The 22,166-nt window shown below is 37.5% G+C and overlaps 1 protein-coding gene across 1 annotated transcript in view; it reads right to left on the reverse strand.

Moving 5' to 3' along the window:
* Positions 1-13,747: 13,747 nt before the first annotated feature.
* The window catches only part of LOC128659894 (zinc finger protein 585A-like), a 33,740-nt gene continuing 25,321 nt past the window's right edge, over positions 13,748-22,166 (reverse strand). The window contains exons 4-5 of the mRNA XM_053713481.1: positions 14,255-15,736; positions 13,748-14,113 (exon numbers count right to left, since the gene is read on the reverse strand). Coding sequence (XP_053569456.1) covers positions 13,779-14,113; positions 14,255-15,736 — 1,817 coding nt within the window. The 3' untranslated portion in view covers positions 13,748-13,778. The remainder of the gene's footprint in view (positions 14,114-14,254; positions 15,737-22,166) is intronic.

The following is a 22,166-nucleotide window of genomic DNA, read 5'->3' on the forward strand; positions in this document are numbered from 1 at the left end:
AGACCAGCTATCCGTGGTCATATGGACCCTTGCCCCAACGCTGTGTGCCAGACATGCCATAACTTCCTCTCTCACAACAGAGTACAGGTTTGGGATTGCCTTTTGTGAAAAGAAATTTCTGCCAGGTACCTTCCACTGTGGTGTCCCAATAGAAAAATTTTTTTTGAAAGCATCAGACTCCACCAGCTTGTATGGTAAAAGCTGGCGGGCTAAGAGTTCAGACAAGCCAGCTGTCAGACGCCGGGCAAGGGGGTGACTTTGAGAAATTGGCTTCTTACGCTCAAACATGTCCTTGACAGACACCTGACTGTGAGCAGACGACCAGGAACTGCTACGTAACAGAGACTGAGTGGAGGATGGTTGAGAGGGGGCAAGGAGGACAGCACTGGTTGACGTGGCTGAAGATGCTGGAGCAGGAGGAGGAGGGCGGCTTTCACTTTGTGTGCTGCTTCTACTCGTGTTCTTCCCATCGGCCTTTGTGATTGGAGACCATGTGCCTTCGCAAAGCAGTTGTACCTAGGTGGCTGTTGGACTTCCCACAGGTTGCAAATGGCATCGCTGTTGTCAGAGGCAGACACACAAAAAAAAATGCCACACTGCTGAGCTCTGCGATGACGGCATTCTGGTGGTGGCAACAGCATGCGTTGATGGGCGTCGACGGGCTGTCTGGCTGACCCCTGGTGACGATGCATGCTGTCTGACTGTGCCACTAGCTCCTTGAGACGACCTCCCAGTGCTGCCAAATCGTCTCCTCCTCCTCCTCCTCCTCTCTGTCTCCCCATCTGAACTTTCCCCCTCTTCTTCTTCTCTTCTAGCAGGCACCCACGTGACATCCACCGACACATCATCATCAACCGCTTCACTTGTATCTGAAACATCAAGAAAGGAAGCAGCAGCGGGTACAACATCATCATCATCATCACACCGTACCTCCATGTCGGTAATGCTGCCTGACTGAGACTGATCACTATTATCTACATCCCCTGTCAATGATGGTTGCGCATCACTCATTTCTTCAAAATGATGCGTCAATAACTCCTGTGACAGATCAAGTGAAGCGGCTGTGGTGCTAGTGTTGGTGGTGGCGACAGGCGGCGGAGTGGCACTGGTCACTTGAGACCTGCCCAAAGCACAGCTGGATGTAGATGGTGCATCAAGGTTAGGAGGACTAGCAGCGGAAGCTGAAGAAGATTGGGTTTCCTGTGTTAGCCATTCAACTAGGTCCTCCTCAGAAGTTTTTGCATCCCCCCTGGCACCCGGCGTCTGAACAATGTGCATATTTGTAGGGTCTAAAGGAATCACAGCACCACGACCATGACCACGACCACGGAACCTGCGGGGTGGCTTGCCTCTGCCTGTCATTTTTTTTTAAATGGACACTAACAATACTATTACACCAATTGAGTGGTGGCACTGTGAAAGTGGGCACAGTATATGCTGTGAGACTGACAACAACAAAAAAGACAGATGTTTTAAAAATCACAAATTGTTAATTTTTTGAAATATTACTAGTACTGTGGCAACAAATATAATTGTTTGGCACTATTTGGCAAATGGGCCTGTCTGGCACACATGCTGGGAGAAAGGAAACTGCAATTCAATGGCACTAGGAGACTGAAGAATCACAGTCAAAACAGTTATGATTAACAAAAATTCCAATCCTGTTACAATAAATATGAGTGGTGGCACTAATTGGCTAGTTGGGACTGGCACACAGGCAGGCAGGCAGGAGGAAAATGCAATTCAAGGGCACTAGTAGACTGCAGATTGACAGTCAAAACAGTGTTGATTGACAAATTTTGCAATACTGTTAAAAGAAATATGATTGCTAGCACTAATTGGATAGTTGGGCCTGGTACACAGGCTGGCAGGCAGTAGAAAAGTGCAATTCAATGGCACAAGCAAAAAGAGGATTAAGATCAACAATCAAGATTTTTTTAATTTTAATTAGTAACTATACTGTGACAACAATTAGGATTGGTGTAAATAGTTGGCAAGACGGCCTGGCACAAAAGGATGGCAGGCAGGAGGGAGATGCAATTCAAGGAAACTAGGAGACTGATTACTGACAGTCTAAACAGTGATGATTGACAATTTTTGAAATACTGTTAACAGAAATATGATTGCTGACAACAATTGGCTAGGTGGGGGCTTGGTGCTATTCAATGGCACCAGCAAACTGAGGATTCAAATCACAGCAACTATTACCAAAAATTTTAATTTTTAATTATTAGAATACTGTCACAACAAATATGATTGGTGTAAATATTTTTTAAGTAGGCCTGCCACACAGGCTTGGAAGGCTGTAGAAAAGTGCAATTCAAAGGCACGAGCAAACTGAGGGTTAAGATCATCAACAATAAAGATTTTTTTAATTGTAATTAGTAACTATACTGTGACAAAATATTTGGATTGGTGTAAATAGTTGGCAAGATGGCCTGGCACAAAAGGATGGCAGGCAGGAGGGAGATGCAATTCAAAGAAAATAGGAGACTGATTACTGACAGTCTAAACAGTGATGATTGACAATTTTTGAAATACTGTTAACAGAAATATGATTGCTGACAACAATTGGCTAGGTGGGGGCCTGGCTCACAGCAGGCTGCAAGGCAGGAGGAAAGTGCTATTCAATGGCACCAGCAAACTGAGGATTCAAATCACAGCAACTATTACCAAAAATTTTAATTTTGAATTATTAGAATACTGTCACAACAAATATGATTGGTGTAAATATTTTTTAAGTAGGCCTGGCACACAGGCTTGGAAGGCTGTAGAAAAGTGCAATTCAAAGGCACGAGCAAACTGAGGATTAAGATCAACACTAAAAATTTTTTTTATTTAAATTAATAACTATACTGTCTGACTGTGACAACAATTATGATTGGTGTAAATAGTTGGCTAGACGGCCTGGCACAAAAGGCTGATAGCCTTGGAAGGGCAGCTATTAAAAACAGTAGGCTCTGTATGTCGGATACACACACGCCTGATAGAAAATACTATTAGATTACACTAGAAAAATGATTGAAATTATTTTTTTGGGGGGGGAATTAAAAAAAGGTTAAACACATATGAGTCGTGGCTCATAGACTAGGGAGGGCAGCAAGTAAACACAGTAGGCTCTCTATGTCAGCAAAACACACAGGCCGGATAGAAAATTATATTACATTACACTAGCAAACAAATTTAAACTTTTTTTTTTTATATTAAAATTAAGGTGAAAGAAAAATAGATATGAGTGCTGGGTGGCTGCCTGGCACAGACCAATTAACCAAAAGACTGGAAAAAAAAGAGGTATATTAATGCTGAGTGAGCCTGACAGACACAGGCATGATAGTAAATGTAATTAGATTACACTAGAAAAATATTTTTTTGTGTTTATTTTTTAAATTAAAAATAATGTTATAAACGGATATTAACACTGGTGGCTGCTGGCTGGCACAGAGCAATGAACCAGAGTATATGCTGTGTGACACTGGCCTGATAGAAAATGAAAAAAAATTACACTAGAAAAATAATTATATTTTTGGGTTAGTTAAATTTAAACTAATGTTGTTAGGGAGATATCAGTGGTGGCAGTAGTCACAGCATATGCTGTGAGCCTTAAACACACAGCTGAAAGCCAGGCAAATGCTAATAAAAAAAAAAAGAAAAAAAAAAAAACCGGCACGAAATATAGCCCTAAAAAGGGCTTTTTGGGGTGCTGTGCTTGCAGCAGAGATGAGTGGAGTCCTTCTGGACTGTAAATACACTAGCCTAGCTATGTTTTTCCTATTAATGTCAGGAACAAAAACACAACACGTCCTCTCATTAAAAAAGCAAGGTCGTTATGAGTCTAAAATGGCGGATTCCGAGTAGCTGGGAGTGTCTGTGAGGGAGTGTCTGATGTTGATTGGCTCTAATGTGTCAGGCGACTGTGACATAAAGGGTCAAAGTTTCCACAATGATGACACATAGGGGCGGATCGAACATCGCCATGTGTTCGCCCACAAACGCGAACAAGCTATGTTCGCTGTGAACCGTTCGCGGGCGAACAGTTCGGGACATCACTACAGGTCAGTAATGCAGCAAATATCCCTAAATTGCATTACTGTTATCATTTTAGAAAGTATAGTATGAATAGAATTGCAAACTTAACAGTAGTGAGATTATGAGTTTGTTTATGTTGAGAAAATTTCAGCTCTTGTATAAACTAGCGTCCAATGTTGTCTAAAAGGCACATATGATATATATTTTTTTTAACTTAAATGGTTAAGTGATAAGACAGTCATGTAGACCATACATGCAAAAACAAATTTGTAAAGTGACAACGATTATTATTTCTATGTAAATTGGTATAAGTGGTGCTACCAACTGTCTGGATGTTAAAGTGTATTGCATTGTGTACATGTGATTTGATTGGTTTTATAGGTTAACCAATGGGAGACATGAAGACCCTACAAAAAGGGCAGTTGTTTTAAATATTTTATTCAGCTTGGATTACGGCTGTATGACGAAACGTGTCAGCTGTTGTACTTCATTCCTCCCTTTGCAAGCAATCCCTTTGTTGCTGACAGTTTCCTTGAGGATTTTTTTACTTTGTACCATTCGTTTTAATTGTGGCATTATCGTTAGTAATAAATGCTACTTGGACATCCTCCGGTGCTCCTGTCTATTCTTTATATTAATTTTGACATTGGATTACATTGAAGTGAGCACGAACGTAGGCACTGTGGAGACGCTCCGGACAGTGCTCCCTCCCCTTCCAGATTGGCCAACAGGGTGTGAGTGATTGTGATGAACAGAGCTTCTCAACCTATCTTGCTAGGAAACGCTGCACGCGTTTGAAGAGGGCGTGATCATCACTTTGTTGCTTTCTGTCATCCTACCAAGCAGAGAGGACGGCCACGTAGGGCGTTCAAAGAAGTCACCAACGGAGAAAGTCGGAACCCACCCAGTAGATGTACCTGGGCTCAGTGTATGGAGGATATTTTGTAAATTTTTGGGTTATTGGGACTGATAAGTGCAGTAGGATTGACAAGCAAGATTTCATACGATCACACCCCAGGACCGGACGCAGTAAGACAGCAAGTACAGCTACTTTCTGAACTTGGTTATAAAACACAGAGCCACTCACACACTACGTTGCCCTGTTGCTAGCCTTTGCAGCTAGTCACAAGTGACGATATACACAGTCAATTGACGTTTTGGCCACTATCTTACACTTTGAGGAGTATGTGAACTTTAGCAGTTTGCCTAGATGCAGCCCAGATCATGATGTTATCAGTGGGCTGAGCTTGGCAGCCATTTCAAAGTGGCCAGAGACAATATTCATTTTACAATAACTTTTTTACTGTTCTTGCTGAACGATATAGAAAAGGTGCAGGAGGCTATTTGCAGCTTTATCTAAGGTAAGACTTTAAGATGACTAAGGTGTAGACTGTCCCTTTAACTCCTGCAAAGTCAGCTATAGAGCAGCAATTAACTACTGGGAGCTAGCTGAGCATATCTGGTGAGCCAATGATGAGACATGGGTGTAGCCACCAGTCAGCTCTCAGTAGTACATAAGTTTGATAACAGAAGTGAAATTAAAAGTATCATAAAATTCCACATTGTATCTGAATCATGAAAGTGTAATTTCCTATCCCTTTAAGTATGAGTTAAGTAACAGAAAATGTCTGTGTATAAAGTCTTGCTGGTGATAAATAATCTGGGTTGGTGTAGGTGGGGGGTTAATTTGATATTGTTTATGTACTGTTAAAGGAACAGTAACATCAAAATTAGACTTAAATGGATTGGATAGAACATGACATTTCAAACAACTTTCCAATTTTCTTATATTATCCATTGTGCTTAGTTCTCTTAGTATCCTTTGTTAAAGAGTAATCCTAGGTGAACTCAGAAGTGTGCACGTATCTTCAGACAGCAGAGTTTGCAAGATTTATAGCATTGTTATACATAGTTACAAACACTGCTGCACAGAGTGCTAAATACACGTGCACGCCCTAAACTCATATAATATCAGCCTCCTAGGTTTACTCTATAACAAAAGATACCAAAAGAACAAAGCAAATTAGATAACAGAAGTAAATAGGAAAGTTGGGTAAAATTGCTGCTCTATCTGAATTATCAGCGTTTAACTTTCACTGTCAGATTTGGCTTCTGTCTGATGATGTTTTCCTAATTATTCTGTGATATTGGGTTTTTAATTATACAAAAAACACAAAATACTGGTCTGGATTACAATCACTTTTTATTTGCATGAAAAAACATTGTATATCATTATATAGTAAACAGCAGCATTACATGATATATGCACACAATGGTATAAATATACCTAACACTTGTGCTCTTGATACAAAGGGATTTATCAGACATATAATGTTCCCTTTATGTATACAGTATGTGCTATTATCAGTTCTTGTGGCTTCTAACTAACATGAAAACATCTAACAGACATAATATCAAGTTACAGAACATGACACACATATTACATACCCAGTATACATGTAGGTTATAGTAGCCATTTAAATTAAACTGATTATGATCACATGACACACATATTACATACCCAGTATACATGTAGGTTATAGTAGCCATTTAAATTAAACTGATTATGATCACATGACACACATATTACATACCCAGTATACATGTAGGTTATAGTAGCCATTTAAATTAAACTGATTATGATCACATGACACACATATTACATACCCAGTATACATGAAGGTTATAGTAGCCATTTAAATTAAACTGATTATGATCACATGACACACATATTACATACCCAGTATACATGTAGGTTATAGTAGCCATTTAAATTAAACTGATTATGATCACATGACACACATATTACATACCCAGTATACATGTAGGTTATTGTAGCCATTTAAATTAAACTGATTATGATTACGTATGTACCGGTTACTGATATTGTGTCTCATGAAATAAAATCAGTTTCCCCTCAGTAATTGCTCTGGTATATAATGTGTACAATGCTAAGCATCTATTGCTGTAAGAAAAGGTTTATCCACATGATGTGCACATTAAATATATTTCCCAGATGTCAATCATATGAGACTGATGTTCTTGTTTATATAATTCTCTAACACTAGGGTGACCATATTGCCGCTTTAAAAAGGGACACATATGAAAAATACATATGTCAGGGTTCTTATAAAAAACATTTCTTTAAACAGCCCTGAAAACGGCCCTGACATATGTATTTTTCATATGTGTCCCTTTTTAAAGCGGCAATATGGTCAGCCTATCTAACACTCTATTCATATAAAGACTCCTTTATTCTGTAAATATAATTATTTTCTCCCCTATGTAAAACAAACGTACAACTCCTAACACTGGCATATTAATAAACAACACTGGGGGTGCTGTGGGGTGAATGGTTGTGTAAACTGGTCAGTATGAGGACAGATCTGTATATTCCTGTGTGGTGTTTGGATTCTATCACATTGGTACGAGAGAAACTGAGGTGCACATATATAGAGGAACAAAGGACAGCAGGAGAGCTCTTCCAATCTGGGGATTTTATAACTGGGATTAGAAAGTACTATTTACAATAGGATCGTTTTTGATGCTTCTATTTAGAGAGTTTGTCCTCTTTAGGATAACTGTAAAAAGGTTTGTACACTGGGTATATAAATTTTATTTGTGTATAAATATTTGGTGTTTTGAGGCTTCCGGTGTGGACGGTAGCAGAAGAACAGCACACTTGCATGACTCCCAGGAGCACTGAGCACCAAGTGTGTTCGGCGGACGTCTTACCAAGCTTACCCTAATCCGTAATACTCCTAGTCAGGGAAGTTTTTGTAACCTTCCGGAGCAAGGTCCTGACTATGAACCAGGTGTAAGGAGGAAGCCTCTAACATGCCCAGAATTGCCTACTGGTGCAGGCAGCAGTCCTTCTTCCAAACGTACCAATACCTCAGGTGGAAAACACAGCCATTACTTGGAAGAGTGCAGCGGGCATAAGGCTTTGTAAAATCACAGAGCTTGTGAAAACATTGTGGTCCAAAAACCTTTTTCTGCTTAGAATTGGATGCACTAAGAGGTCTAAGAGCAGTTGTGTAAGAGACTCTCCCTGTAAATCAGACCTCCCAGGACCCGCAGAGACCTAGTAAGCAGAGGTGAGTCGGGAGTTCACCTGATCCGCCCTTGCTATATTTCCTGGTCTCGAGAGTGGGTAGGAGGTGTTTGCTGAGTATACTTACACAGGAACTGGCGATGTGCAGAGTAAAGCCCATAAAAAGTTAACGACTGCAGTGAGCCTATATGGACCCTCTGAAAAAGACTCCCAGGACCTGCTGAGACCGAGAAAGCAGACTTGAGTCAAGCACATACTCGGGTCACCCTGCTATTATCCTCTGGCCTAGAGAGCAGATAGGAGACGATTAACATTGAAGCAGAGAATATTTGCATAGGAAGTTTTTGCCGTGCAGACTAAAGACAAAGAGGAAAAATCCACTGTAATAAAACACACAAGATTCTGCTGGACATTGAACCATAAGTTAGGTACTCTTCCTTTTTTTCACTAATATAGCTGGCCACCTCAAAATAACCGGCTTGATAATACTACATAACCCATATACTATTGTCCCAGGTTTTTTTTTGGCTTCTTTTCGTCTCTATTACTATGCCTATCATGACATAGGTCTGAAATTTAATACAGCATGTGGCTTGCTAGACTATACCCAGTCAGATTAAGGATAAGTCTACACACTGGGGTTACCATTATTAGCCCAGTTGAAGAAGCTAAACAATTTTTAGACAACAGCAAAAAAGGAAATAAGTGATGTTATTAAGATATAAGGAGTAAAGCTGTGGAATAGGTAGAATGACTGTACGTGCTGTATTTGTTTGGTTCTCTTTTTTATTTTATTTTTCCTCCCCCTCCTCCTCTATATATAAATCATCCAAGCAAATGCACTCTCAGGTCTTTTCAAATAGGTTCTTTTAATGGAACGTTTGCGGGGTTCACAACCCCTTCATCAGCATTGTGAACCCCGAAAACGTTCCATTAAAAGAACCTATTTGAAAAGACCTGAGAGTGCATTTGCTTGGATGATTTATATTACTTATTTCTGCACCCAGGCGGTTGATACTTGGAGGGTAGAGCTGGAAATTGTTTGTATACTATATATATATATATATATATACATATATATATATATATATATATATATATATATATATATATATATATATATATATATATATATATATATATATATATATATATATATACATAAATGTTGAAGCTAAAATTGACGTAGTGGAATGTAGGTGGGATAACCTCCCCCATTAAAAGAAAAGCCATACTCAATCATTTGAAAACCCTAAATACAAGCATTGCTCTATTACAAGAGACCCATCTTTCTATTAGTGAGGCTCAGAAATTAAAATAGAGATAGGTGGGAGAAATATTTGCCACTCCGTGTATGGGTAGGAAGAGAGGTGTGGCTATCCTAATTCATAAGGATCTGGAGTATAACATTTTAAAAGTAGAAAGTGACAAAGAGGCCAGATATATAATTCTTAGCTTGGAATATAATCATAAAAATATGCAATTTGTAATATTTATGGCCCAAACACTCATGATGGGAAGTTTTGGGCGCTTACTAACTGAAACAAATAATAACCAGATAATAGGAGGTTTTAATTTAGCACCCAAGGCTATCCTAGATAGAAGCTACAATAGACTGGGCCCTACAATTAATACAAATTCAAGATGGGAAACTCAGATAAGTAGAACAATTAGCAATAATCTCAATGTAGTGGATATTTGGTGTATCCGGAATCCAGATGTTCACAACTATACGTGTAGATCCAAATCACATCAATCTCAGTCTAGGATAGATTATTTTCTGATATCAGATCACTTAACCACATCCATAGAGAAGAACCATTTCTGATCATGTGCCAATAACTTTGCAATTTGTGGAAGGTAATAAACAAACTAGTAATACATTAAGATTTCCTACTTTTCTATATATGGACATGCAATTTAAAAACTTCTTGAAAATTAAATGGTCGGAGTATGTGGAAAATAATATAGAATACCGGACTAAGAAAATAGATACTTTCTGGGAAGCTTTCAAAGCAGTCATGAGAGGGGAAATTTTGGCAAATAACAGGAAAGTCAATAAAAAAAAGAAAAAAGGAGAGAGAAAATCAATTGTACAATCAAGTTACAAATATGTTCATTAAACGTAAAAAGAACTCCACCCTAGCAAATTGGAACAAATATTTGGATTGTAAAAAGGAAAGAGATTACAGAAAACTGAAACACAAAATCTAAAAGCTAGATCTGACTTTTAACAACATGGGAATAAAATAGACAAATTTCTTGCCAAATTAAATAAAAATTATTCTAGTTATAAGAGCAGTAAAACTATACAAATGGAAACATTATTATTAACTCATAAATCTCAAATTAAAGAAGCATTTAAAAAAAATATTATGAACAAATATATACACAGCCTTCTATAGATTTTGCGCAAAAGGAAATATTCTGGAAAAATGTGTCCCTCCCACAACTTAATGTGGGGCAGTTAGAAAGTTTAAATAAAGAAATCTCTCAAGAAGAAGTTTGTGAGGTAGTTAGGAGCCTAGCCCTAAATAAGACAGAAGGACCGGACCAATTACCTAATGAGTATTATAAGCTATTGATAGAGGTTGTTACACCAATTCTTACAAAACTTTACAATGAATATTTAAGTAATACAAAAAAATGTTTTCCCAAATCCTTTTCTGAATCTTTTATTACTTTAATTTTAATACCTAATAAACAAGCTGAAAAAATGGACTCTTATCGTCCAATCTCTCTTCTAAACTCTGATTATAAGATCTTCACCTCTATCCTAGCAAATAGGTTTCAAAAAATCATTATACACCCATATAAAACAAGCTTTATTAAAGGACGGACCTCCTTTACTAACTTTAGAAAAGGTTTTTTTTTTTTTAACTGTCTCCAATATAGCATATTTAAAGGATATATCAGACCCTTTACTGCAAAAAACAGATAATGCTATTTTATGCCTAGACGTGGAAAAAGCTTTTGATTTCCTGTCATGGGATCATATCTTTACCACACTTTCAGAATTTGGTTTCAAGGGTCCCATGTTTCAGCTACTTCAGAAGCTATATCATTTTCCTAAAGCTGCTCTTATAATTAATAGAGAGAGATCTGATTCTGTTTAAGTAGAGGGACCAGACAGGGTTGCCTTCTTTCGCCACTTATATTTGACTTGGCAATTAAACCTCTTGCAGCTTATATTCGAAATAGCATAAATGTTATACAAATTGGTACTAAGGCAGTTAAACTGTCCTTATATGTGGATGACCTACTTTTATTTACCAATAATACTTTTAACTAAGATAGTGAATTTGATGCATGAATTCAGTAGTTTTGCCAGATATAAATTAAAATTAAATAAATCAGAAGTTTTATGGTTAAACAAAAATATGCAATCATGCTCGAATCACCCTTTCAAAGAAGCTAAGGGACATATATCTGGGTATAAATATTTCAAATTCCCCAAATCTTTGGAATGACCTGAATTATAAGATCATAATTAAAAAGATATTATTAGAAATAGCCAGATGGACAGCTCTACCCTTAAATATATTTGGCAAAATTAACTTGTTTAAAATGATAGCATTTCCAAAGCTATTGTATATTCTGCAAAATCTACCTTTGATAATTAACAAACAAGATCTTAAAGGGACACTGAACCCAATTTTTTTTCTTTTGTGATTCAGATAGAGCATGCAATTTTAAGCAACTTTCTAATTTACTCCTATTATCAAATTTTCTTCATTCTCTTGGTATGTTTATTTGAAAAGCAAGAATGTAAGTTTAGATGCCGGCCTATTTTTGGTGAACGAATCGGGTTGTCCTTGCTAATTGAACAGCACCAATAAACAAGTGCTGTCCATGGTGCTGAAACCAAAATGTGCTGGCTCCTTAGCTTAGATTCCTTCTTTTTTTAAAAAAAGATAGCAAGAGAACGAATAAAAATTGATAATAGGAGTAAATTAAAAAGTTGCTTAAAATTGCATGCTCTATCTGAATCATGAAAGAAAAAAAAATTGGGTTCAGTGTCCCTTTAACTTACCGAATAAGTCTATTACAAAAGATTTATGGGGTAATAAATCTCCTAAAATTACCTTAAGAAAGCTTCAACTAGATAAGAACTCAGTTGGCTGGTCACTACTGAACACTGAAGCATACTCTATTGCATGTCTCTCTAAAGTAGCTTTGGATTGGCTGACTCAAATGGGTCATTTTGCTTTATTGGAAATAGAATCAGAAATGGTAAAACCTCATACCTTGCAAGTAATATTACATATAAAACCACATAAACTCCCAAAGCCACTTCAAAATTTACAAATCTTTAAAGAGCAGGTTGTTGCTTGGAGTAAGAAGTGTACTCGCTGTTTAATTAATCCTAGTGTTTCACATTATTTACCTATTTTAGGCAACCCAGATTTTACACCTAGCTTACAAGACTACCCTTTAGCTCTTTGGAAGAATAAAGGATTAAAGTATGTACACCAATTTATAGATTTAGTTAACCGAAAAGTGAAAACTTTTCAACAATTAAAAAAGGAATTTCAAATCTCAAATCTAAATTATTTTGCTTTCTTACAGGTCAGACACTTCTGTACGAAATTAATTAATATTAATACTATTAACAGGGAATGGCAGGTTATTGATAGCCTAATAAATATTTACATGACTGGGAATTATAAAATGTCTTATTTATATGCTAATCTAACCAAAGAAAATAATATAAAAAAAATCTGATCTCACTTTCAACGAATTGGGTAAAAACAGATCTAAATGAGACCTCTCCTACTCTCATCAAACAAAGTGAAAAAATCTACTGCTTTAATGGATAGAATTCAGTCTCAATTAAAATTATTACACCAAGCATGTATGACCCCCCGTTGGTTAAAAAAATGGTCTAAAACTAAGGATATAGGGTGTGTAAAATGCCGGTTGCCAGACGCTAACTTAATTCGCTGCATATATAACCGCCCCAAAATAAGACAAATTCTGGGCCAAATTACAGTTTTTTATGAGTAAAATTTGTAAGGAAGAAATTCAATTTTCTATTTACAATATCATATTTCTCTGTAATGGGAAACTATGGGGATCCAGAACTAAGTTACTTAATTTAAGTATAATCTTGGGTCACAATCAAATTTGTAGGACCTGGAAAAATATAAAACCTCCCACTTTAAGCATGGTTATTAATTCCTTGAAAGATTAATTCATTTTGGAACAATACAGCCCATGTAGCTCTGGAGAGACATTTGTTGCTAAAACTCTATCCAAATGGGAGTGCTTTATCAAATACCTACCACTAGCAGAATTAAACCAAATTCTCTCCCCATTCAGATCATCTAAACTTTTAGACCAATGGGAGATAGATAATCTCTAGAGATCTTTGCTAGGGGCGGTCATGGTGGTGGGTCCTTTTCTTTTTTTTTTTTTCTCTCCAGGATGACGTTAAGGCTTATACTGGACTTCTTTTTCCTGCTTTCTTTTTTTATTTTTTTATTATGTTATTTCGATAATGTATTATACTTGATCAAATACCCTGGGACTCTTTTGTTGTGTTTAAATTATTGTTATAATAGATGTTGTCCTGTGTGATGAAAATGCTTTTTGCTTTAAATGTATTATGTAATTGTAAAATAAACAGAAATATAAAAAAAATATATATTTGGTGTTTTATAATAATTGATTTCAATAAAAACCTTTTTTTCACTTTCTAAACATTTGAAAGGTTTCTTCCCTTGTGAATACTTTCATGGTTTTTCAGATTACTCATATGTGTAAAACTTTTTCCACACTCTGTACATGTGAAAGGCTTTTCCCCTGTGTGAATCCTTTCATGAGTTTCCAGACTACTATTTTCTTTAAGACTTTTTCCACACTCTGTACATGTGAAAGGCTTTTCTCCTGTGTGAATCCTTTCATGAGTTTTCAGATTACTCTTTACTGTAAAACATTTTCCACACTCTGTACATGTGAAAGGCTTTTCTCCTGAGTGAGTCCTTTCATGAGTTTTCAGACAATACATTCGTGTAAAACTTTTTCCACACTCTGTACATGTGAAAGGCTTTTCTCCTGAGTGAGTCATTTCATGAGTTTTCAGACAATACATTTGTGTAAAACATTTGCCGCACTCAGTACATGTGAAAAGCTTTTCCCCTGTGTGAATCCTTTCATGACTTTTCAGATGACCCTTTTCTGTAAAACTTTTCCCACACTCTGTACATGTGAAAGGCTTTTCCCCTGTGTGAATCCTTTCATGACTTTTCAGATGACCCTTTTCTGTAAAACTTTTCCCACACTCTGTACATGTGAAAGGCTTTACTCCTGTGTGACTCCTTTCATGAGTTTCCAGACTACTCTTTTCTGTAAAACTTTTTCCACACTCTGTACATGTGAAAGGCTTTTCTCCTGTGTGAATCTTTTCATGCTTTTTCAGATTAAACTTTTCTGTAAAACTTTTTCCACACTCTGTACATGTGAAAGGCTTTTCTCCTGTGTGACTCCTTTCATGAGTTTCCAGACTACTCTTTTCTGCAAAACTTTTTCCACACTCTGTACATGTGAAAGGCTTTTCTCCTGTGTGAATCTTTTCATGCTTTTTCAGATTAAACTTTTCTGTAAAACTTTTTCCACACTCTGTACATGTGAAAGGCTTTTCCCCTGTGTGAATCCTTTCATGAGTTTTCAGACTACTCTTTACTGTAAAACATTTTCCACACTCTGTACATGTGAAAGGCTTTTCTCCTGTGTGAATCCTTTTGTGACTTTTCAGATTACTCTTTTCTGTAAAACATGTTCCACACTTTGTACATGGGAAAGGTTTTTCTCCTGTGTGAATCCTTTCATGACATTTCAGATGACTCTTTTCTGTAAAACTTTTTCCACACTCTGTACATGTGAAAGGCTTTTCTCCTGTGTGACTCCTTTCATGAGTTTCCAGACTATTCTTTTCTGTAAAACTTTTTCCACACTCTGTACATGTGAAAGGCTTTTCTCCTGTGTGAATCTTTTCATGCTTTTTCAGATTACTCTTTTTTGTAAAACTTTTTCCACACTCTGTACATGTGAAAGGCTTTTCTCCTGTGTGAATCCTTTCATGAGTTTTCAGACTACTCTTTACTGTAAAACATTTTCCACACTCTGTACATGTGAAAGGCTTTTCTCCTGTGTGAATCCTTTTGTGACTTTTCAGATGACTCTTTTCTGTAAAACATGTTCCACACTCTGTACATGGGAAAGGTTTTTCTCCTGTGTGAATCCTTTCATGACATTTCAGATAACTCTTTTCTGTAAAACTTTTTCCACACTCTGTACATGTGAAAGGCTTTTCTCCTGTGTGACTCCTTTCATGAGTTTCCAGACTACTCTTTTCTGTAAAACTTTTTCCACACTCTGTACATGTGAAAGGTTTTTCTCCTGTGTGAATCCTTTCATGACATTTCAGATGACTCTTTTCTGTAAAACTTTTTCCACACTCTGTACATGTGAAAGGCTTTTCCCCTGTGTGAATCCTTTCATGAGTTTTCAGACTACTCTTTACTGTAAAACATTTTCCACACTCTGTACATATGAAAGGCTTTTCTCCTGTGTGAATCCTTTCATGAGTTTTCAGATGACTCTTTTCTGTAAAACTTTTTCCACATTCTGTACATGTGAAAGGCTTTTCTCCTGAGTGAGTCCTTTCATGAATTTTCAGACAATACATTTGTGTAAAACTTTTTCCACACTCTGTACATGTGAAAGGCTTTTCTCCTGAGTGAATCTTTTTATGAGTTTTCAGATGATCCATTTGTGTAAAACATTTGCCGCACTCAGTACATGTGTGTGGTTTCTCACCTGTGTGAATTTTGTGGTGTTCTAGTAAATTAGACTTACATCTAAAGCTTTTCTCACTTTCTGTAGATTTGAAAGGTTTCTCCTTTGTATGAATCATTTGGCTAGACTGTAGACTTTTCCCTTCTTTAATATGTTTTGAAAACTCAGTAAATGTGTGTGGTTTATCCTCTGAAATAATAATTCCACTAGATAAGTCATAAATGTTGTCCTCTTGTTTGATTACTAAATTACTCTCTGTACATAATGATTGCTTCCAAGTTCCTGCCAATTCACCATCTTCTTTAAATATCTGCTGTGCTAACCCCAATGTTTGTGAATAGCCATTGGTGTCTGAGACTATTGGAGTTTGTGGTATCATTCTGAGGCTTCCTGGAGTAAAGGATGGAAATGAACTATTCATGTGTTTGTCTACATAAAAATAAATTTAATAAAGAAAAATAAGAATGTTTATTATTTATAATATAATCCATCTCAATAAAAACATTTTGTTATACTCAAAAATGTCTTCTGTTTTGTATTTTTAAATCTATTTACCTGTAAATCATAAAGTAAAAAAGGATGACATAGAATGTAAACATTACTACATCATAGTAACCTAAATTACTGATGAAAACAAGTTATAGGGCCGCATTAAAAAAGATACCTGTGGATAATGTTCTCAGCCAGGGAACAAGTACACAAGCAACTGCACATACAGCCGTGTCCGGCTCATGCACAACTAGTTGGGTGAGAACATGATGCATTAATCATCACAGACTAATCATCAGTGTGAGCAAAATACTTGAATTATTTCATGAAAGAGTTGTTGAAGATCTTACTGATCTTTCAAATTCACTGGACTCTTGTCCATCAAACCTCTCGTTTAAACAGAGAGAAGCCCTTCTAAATTTACAAAAGAATGATAAAATAGTGATCAGACAGTCGGATAAAGGAGGGAGTGTTGTGGTCATGGACACAGTGGACTATAATCAAGAAGCCTTAAGACAACTGGGTGATGTAAATACCTACTCAGTCCTTTCCTCTAATCCGACTGCAGCATTTGCACGTGAATTGTCTTACCTTTTGGATGAGGTGGTGGAGGAGGGTCTCATGGATCAGGACACAGCTAGGCTTTGCTTAGTTTCAGATCCAGTGACACCCATCTTCCACCACCTCCCAAAGGTACACAAAAGCCTTATTAACATTAAGGGAAGACCTATAGTGGCTGGTATAGGTTCCTTATTGGAGCCTTTATCTAAGTGGGTTGATGATTACCTACAGCCACTAGTTCATCTACTACCCAGCTATGTTAGAGACACCTCACATGTCCTACAGATCATGGAGCCTTTGACATGGAGGGAGGAGTACAGTTGGCTCACCATTGACGTGGTGTCCCTGTACTCCTCGATTCCACATGTCCATGGCCTGCATGCAATTGAATTTTTTCTTGACCTCCTTACTGATTTGTCATCTGTGTCCAAGAAATTGATTGTGAGAATCGTCCAATTTCTATTGGAACATAATTTTTTTATGTTCCAGGGCCGCTACTACCTCCAGAGATGTGGCACAGCTATGGGGGCAAAGTTTGCCCCCTCTTACGCCAACCTTTTTATGGGTTGGTGGGAGAGGTGGGAGAGGTGCCACATCTATGGAGGTAGTGGTGCCCCCTCTGAACATATTGTTCAATACGTCAGATTTATAGATGACTTACTGTTAGTTTGGTCATCTGATATTCAGAAAGCCGATGATTTTGTTACTATTTTAAACGCTAATGATGTGGGATTGCAATTCACGTATGAATGGCATAAAACCGAGATTAACTTTTTGGATGTCACCCTCTCAGGTGATGCCAAACAGAGCAAAGTGAACTCAGCTCTTTACCGCAAACCCATTTCTGGCAATAGCCTTTTACATGCACGTAGCTGCCACCCACAGCATGTGTTCAAAGGCATTGCAAAAGGCCAATTCTTACGAGTTAAACAAAACTGCTCTCAGCAAAATACTTTTCAGTCTGAAAGCAGAGATCTGAGAACACGTATGTTTAAGAGAGGATATCCAAAAAGTACCATCAATAAAGCCTATTTTTCTAGTAAAGCTACTGATAGATCGCAACTGCTCAAGAGCAGGGGCAGACCCGAGGAAAATAGATCCAATCAGAATTTGTCTAAACCAAAATTTATCACATCATATTCGAATCAATATGATGATGTATGCAAAATAGTAAAGAAAAATCTTCCCATTCTGATGGGAGATAAAGGCCTTAGACAGATTATTGAACAAGGCTGTATGTTCGTTCCAAAAAGGAATGTTACCTTGGGCAACATTCTTGCACCCAGTATGTTAAGAACTGACTCTACCTCTGGGTCATCCTGGATGAGACACAATGGCACCTACAAATGTGGTAGAAAAACCTGTACTTCATGTGATCATTTGAGTATCTCAAATACATTTAGATCACATGTTACAGGTGAACAGTATGACACTAAGGGATGCATTAATTGCAAGAGCACCTTTGTTATTTATATCATTGAGTGCACCCAATGCAGAAAACAATATACAGGACGAACTACTAGAGAAGTGGGCAAAAGAATCAGAGAACATCTGTCTTACATTTCAAGTAAACGCAGATGTTCAGCACTCTCCTCTCATTTTATAGACTGCCACCAACAAGATGTGACTCATTTTAAATGGCAGGCTATTGAACAAATAAAAATACCGCCTAGGGGTGGAGATAAGCTGTCTATACTCTGTAAACAAGAAATATACTGGATTTTCAAAACCAGATGTCTGGTACCATTGGGTTTTAACTCAGAGAATGACATTATTAACTTCTGGCAGAAGTGATTAATTTCATCTAAATCTCACTTTAATTAAATTATTAAAACTATCATAATATTTGTGGTAATTAATATAAATATAAATATTATTTTAAAAGACTCCTCAAACTTGATATTTTTCTTATAAGTGAGACATCTTAGTTAACACATTACACATTAGGACTACTATATACATCAGTCATTTTAAGTATATTATTCAGATTTTCTATATAGGCTTCCTTAACACTTTTATCTTAATGTACGTTTCGATGGTGTTTTAAAAGTAGACTTAGCTAACTAGACTCTTGCCTATTTATAGATAAATATTAGATATACTTTTTCCATGTGTAATGATCATTATTATTCTTTTCAGGATGCTTAATCTGTTAGGATGTTTTTTCTATACATACAATTGGTACCTAAAAATCTATGCTTGTTGCACCATTTTTTAGTGACATCCATAAACACATATATATGTTCTCTTCTGAAATCACCTTTTGCATATTTGCATTTGCCAGCACATATATATAGATGTATATTCTTATCTGTATATGGGAATGTTATCTTTTGGTATTTGCTTTTTTAGCATATTCATATAGATTTATTTCTGTATGTCCTGATTCATTTTGTATAATAATAATAATAATTTTTCTCCAATTTCTTATTGCAAACATATCACTGGGCATTTTCTAATTGTCTATCATCAGTATTATGTGATTGAAATGTAAATATCATGTATAGTATGTATATGTTAATTAGAGTAAGTTTCTAAAGGGTTAAGTGTTGGCATTTGTTTTTATCCAATCAAATCATTGTGTGTTTAGCATAAAAGGGAGCACCTCCTTACAGGTGCTATTCTATGATTACGGTCAACATGACCGAAACCGGTCAGAATATACTATGCTAACTACCTAACCACATGGTTTTGTATTATCCCCTACTTTTTAATGAAATAAAGTGAACTACATTTTATTATTTCCATCTGGCTTCGTTGGACTTCTCTTTTTATTTATTACATTACTACATCATAGTAACCTAAATTACTGATGAAAACAAGTTATAGGGCCGCATTAAAAAAGATACCTGTGGATAATGTTCTCAGCCAGGGAACAAGTACACAAGCAACTGCACATACAGCCGTGTCCGGCTCATGCACAACTAGTTGGGTGAGAACATGATGCATTAATCATCACAGACTAATCATCAGTGTGAGATGTTTTGAGAGGGTAAGAAGCAGTGACCTTATGATAATCTTTAGCTTTCGGCTGTGGTTGTTCTATTTCTATAAACAGCCAAAAACTTTATTAGTTTAATAATACTTACTGTAAAATTAAGCACACAAATCAGCGGTGGTTCTAAGGTGGGGAACACTGGGGAAGTTGTGGGTGTTCCACACATGGGAACAAGATAGGCATAAGTGCAATTATGGGTGTTCCGTGAGCGAGGTCAGGGCAGGGGAAAATGGAGTTGCCGGTGTTCTAAGTAATGAACCAGGTCAAGGGGTAAGGTTAGGCAGTTGTTGGACATGATCTGTCTAAAAGGACAGAGGGAGGGGCGGAGCCTGGAGGAGCTAAGGAATGGCCGCATAAGTGTGGAGCTCCAGGCAGTGTAAAGTTTAAGACGGCTAGCAAAGTGTCAGGAAAGCATTTGGCAAGCAGTTAGAGCACTAAAGTGAGGATCGGATACCATGGATCACAGATCCTGAACATAATGATGCAGCTGTAAACGGTAACGCTCTGTCCCAGAGGAGCCGCATAATATACAGAGCGGCGAGGAAAGCCGGCAGACCACGTGGCATGGCGATGCACGCTTCACTCGAGCAGAGGACACAAAGTCATATTAATGGAGGACACCTCGCATAAGGCACAGTAAGCAATACAGGCTACGGGAGGGAAGGAGGATTAGGCGGTAAGAGTTTAAGTAACCGCCAGAGCTATAAAGTCAGCGCCAAAGGTCACTACACACGCTGGGAACAATACCTCCCCATTAGCAGCAGCGGTATACATAAACAGTCCTTCACTATAATAAACTGAACTGCTGCTGAACTAAAAGAGTACCATTAAGGGGAAATTTCAAGCTCCCAAACTAACAGAAGGGGCAAGAATTTGACGTTGGCAGCACAGGAAGGTGACACTTTTGAGAAACAGTGAACCCTAAACTATAGGTGAAGGAAGGGTGCGGCCATTTTTTTATCCTATCCCTGTAAAGAAATAAATCTTTAGAAAAACACACTTTGGGAGTGACAGCATTCCACAAATCATTATCTTTTAGAGGGTAAAGCTGAAGGGATATAGAGAAGACTGCAAGCAGCAATTTTATTAAATAAAGAAAGCTGAAAAGGGAGATCATAATTGCAGTTGAGAAGCTGCATCATGGCAGCAAGAAGAAATTTAAAAGCAACGCCATTAAGCAAGCACACCACAGCACCTATCTTCCTTAAAACCAATAGAGGGGAGAGATCCCCAGATCAACTCTCACACAGCTCAGACGGGGAACACTGTTCTACAATGGATGATTTGAAGGAATCAATAGGGCAGGCCCCCCTAACAAGAGCAGATTTAGACAATCTGGTGTCGAAACAGGACATCTCTACTAATTTTGAGAAGCTCCTTGAGAAAATGGAAACGCTGCAAAATACAGTAACAAGCAGCCTGAATGAGCTTAAACATGAAATGGGTGAACTTGGTTCCAGAGTAAACTCACTCGAGGAAAATGGAGACGCTCTAGCAACTGGTTTGAATGACATGGTAAAGCAGTCAAATGCTCAAAGACAAGATATTGAAGATATATATGACAAATTAGAGGACTTAGAGAACAGAAGTCGCCGATGTAATATTCGGCTGAAAGGGGTTCCAGAAACAGTGACTTCTAAAGATTTAAACTCATATTTACTTAGTTTGTTCCGTGGCATAACGAGCAATGAAGAAGAAAATAATTTCCAAATGGAAAGAGCTCACAGAGCGCTTAGACCTAAGCCTAAAGGAGATGACCCGCCACGCGACATTATTGTCAAGATGTTCAAATACCAGGAAAAAGAGGAGATCCTGGCTGCAGCTAGGAGGAATCCTACATTTAAACACCAGGGAAATGTAGTGCAATTCTTCCAGGACTTATGTCTCAGGACTTTGCAGAGAAGGGGTGCCCTCAGGCCCCTCACCTCGCAGCTTAGAAAGGCCCAGATACCATATAGATGGGGCTTCCCTTTTGCCTTACACATCACATGGGACAATAAAATGATCTCCATCACAGAGCCGGAGGAAATCCCCGACATTTGTAGAAGACTGAAACTTGAAATGCCGGACCTGCCTGCACAGCACTCTTCAACAAGGAGCGAAGACAGACCGCTTTTCCAGAGAAAATGGGCTAAAGTTCCGGAGAAAAAAAAGGAAGACATGAAGTTTTAGCAGTCAATATGAGAAAGAAAAGGAGATAGGGAAGATGAATGTAAGGCCAGAAGAGGCCGGAAGGGT

This window comes from Bombina bombina, chromosome 5 (genome assembly GCF_027579735.1).
Source record: "Bombina bombina isolate aBomBom1 chromosome 5, aBomBom1.pri, whole genome shotgun sequence".
NCBI lineage: Eukaryota > Metazoa > Chordata > Amphibia > Anura > Bombinatoridae > Bombina > Bombina bombina.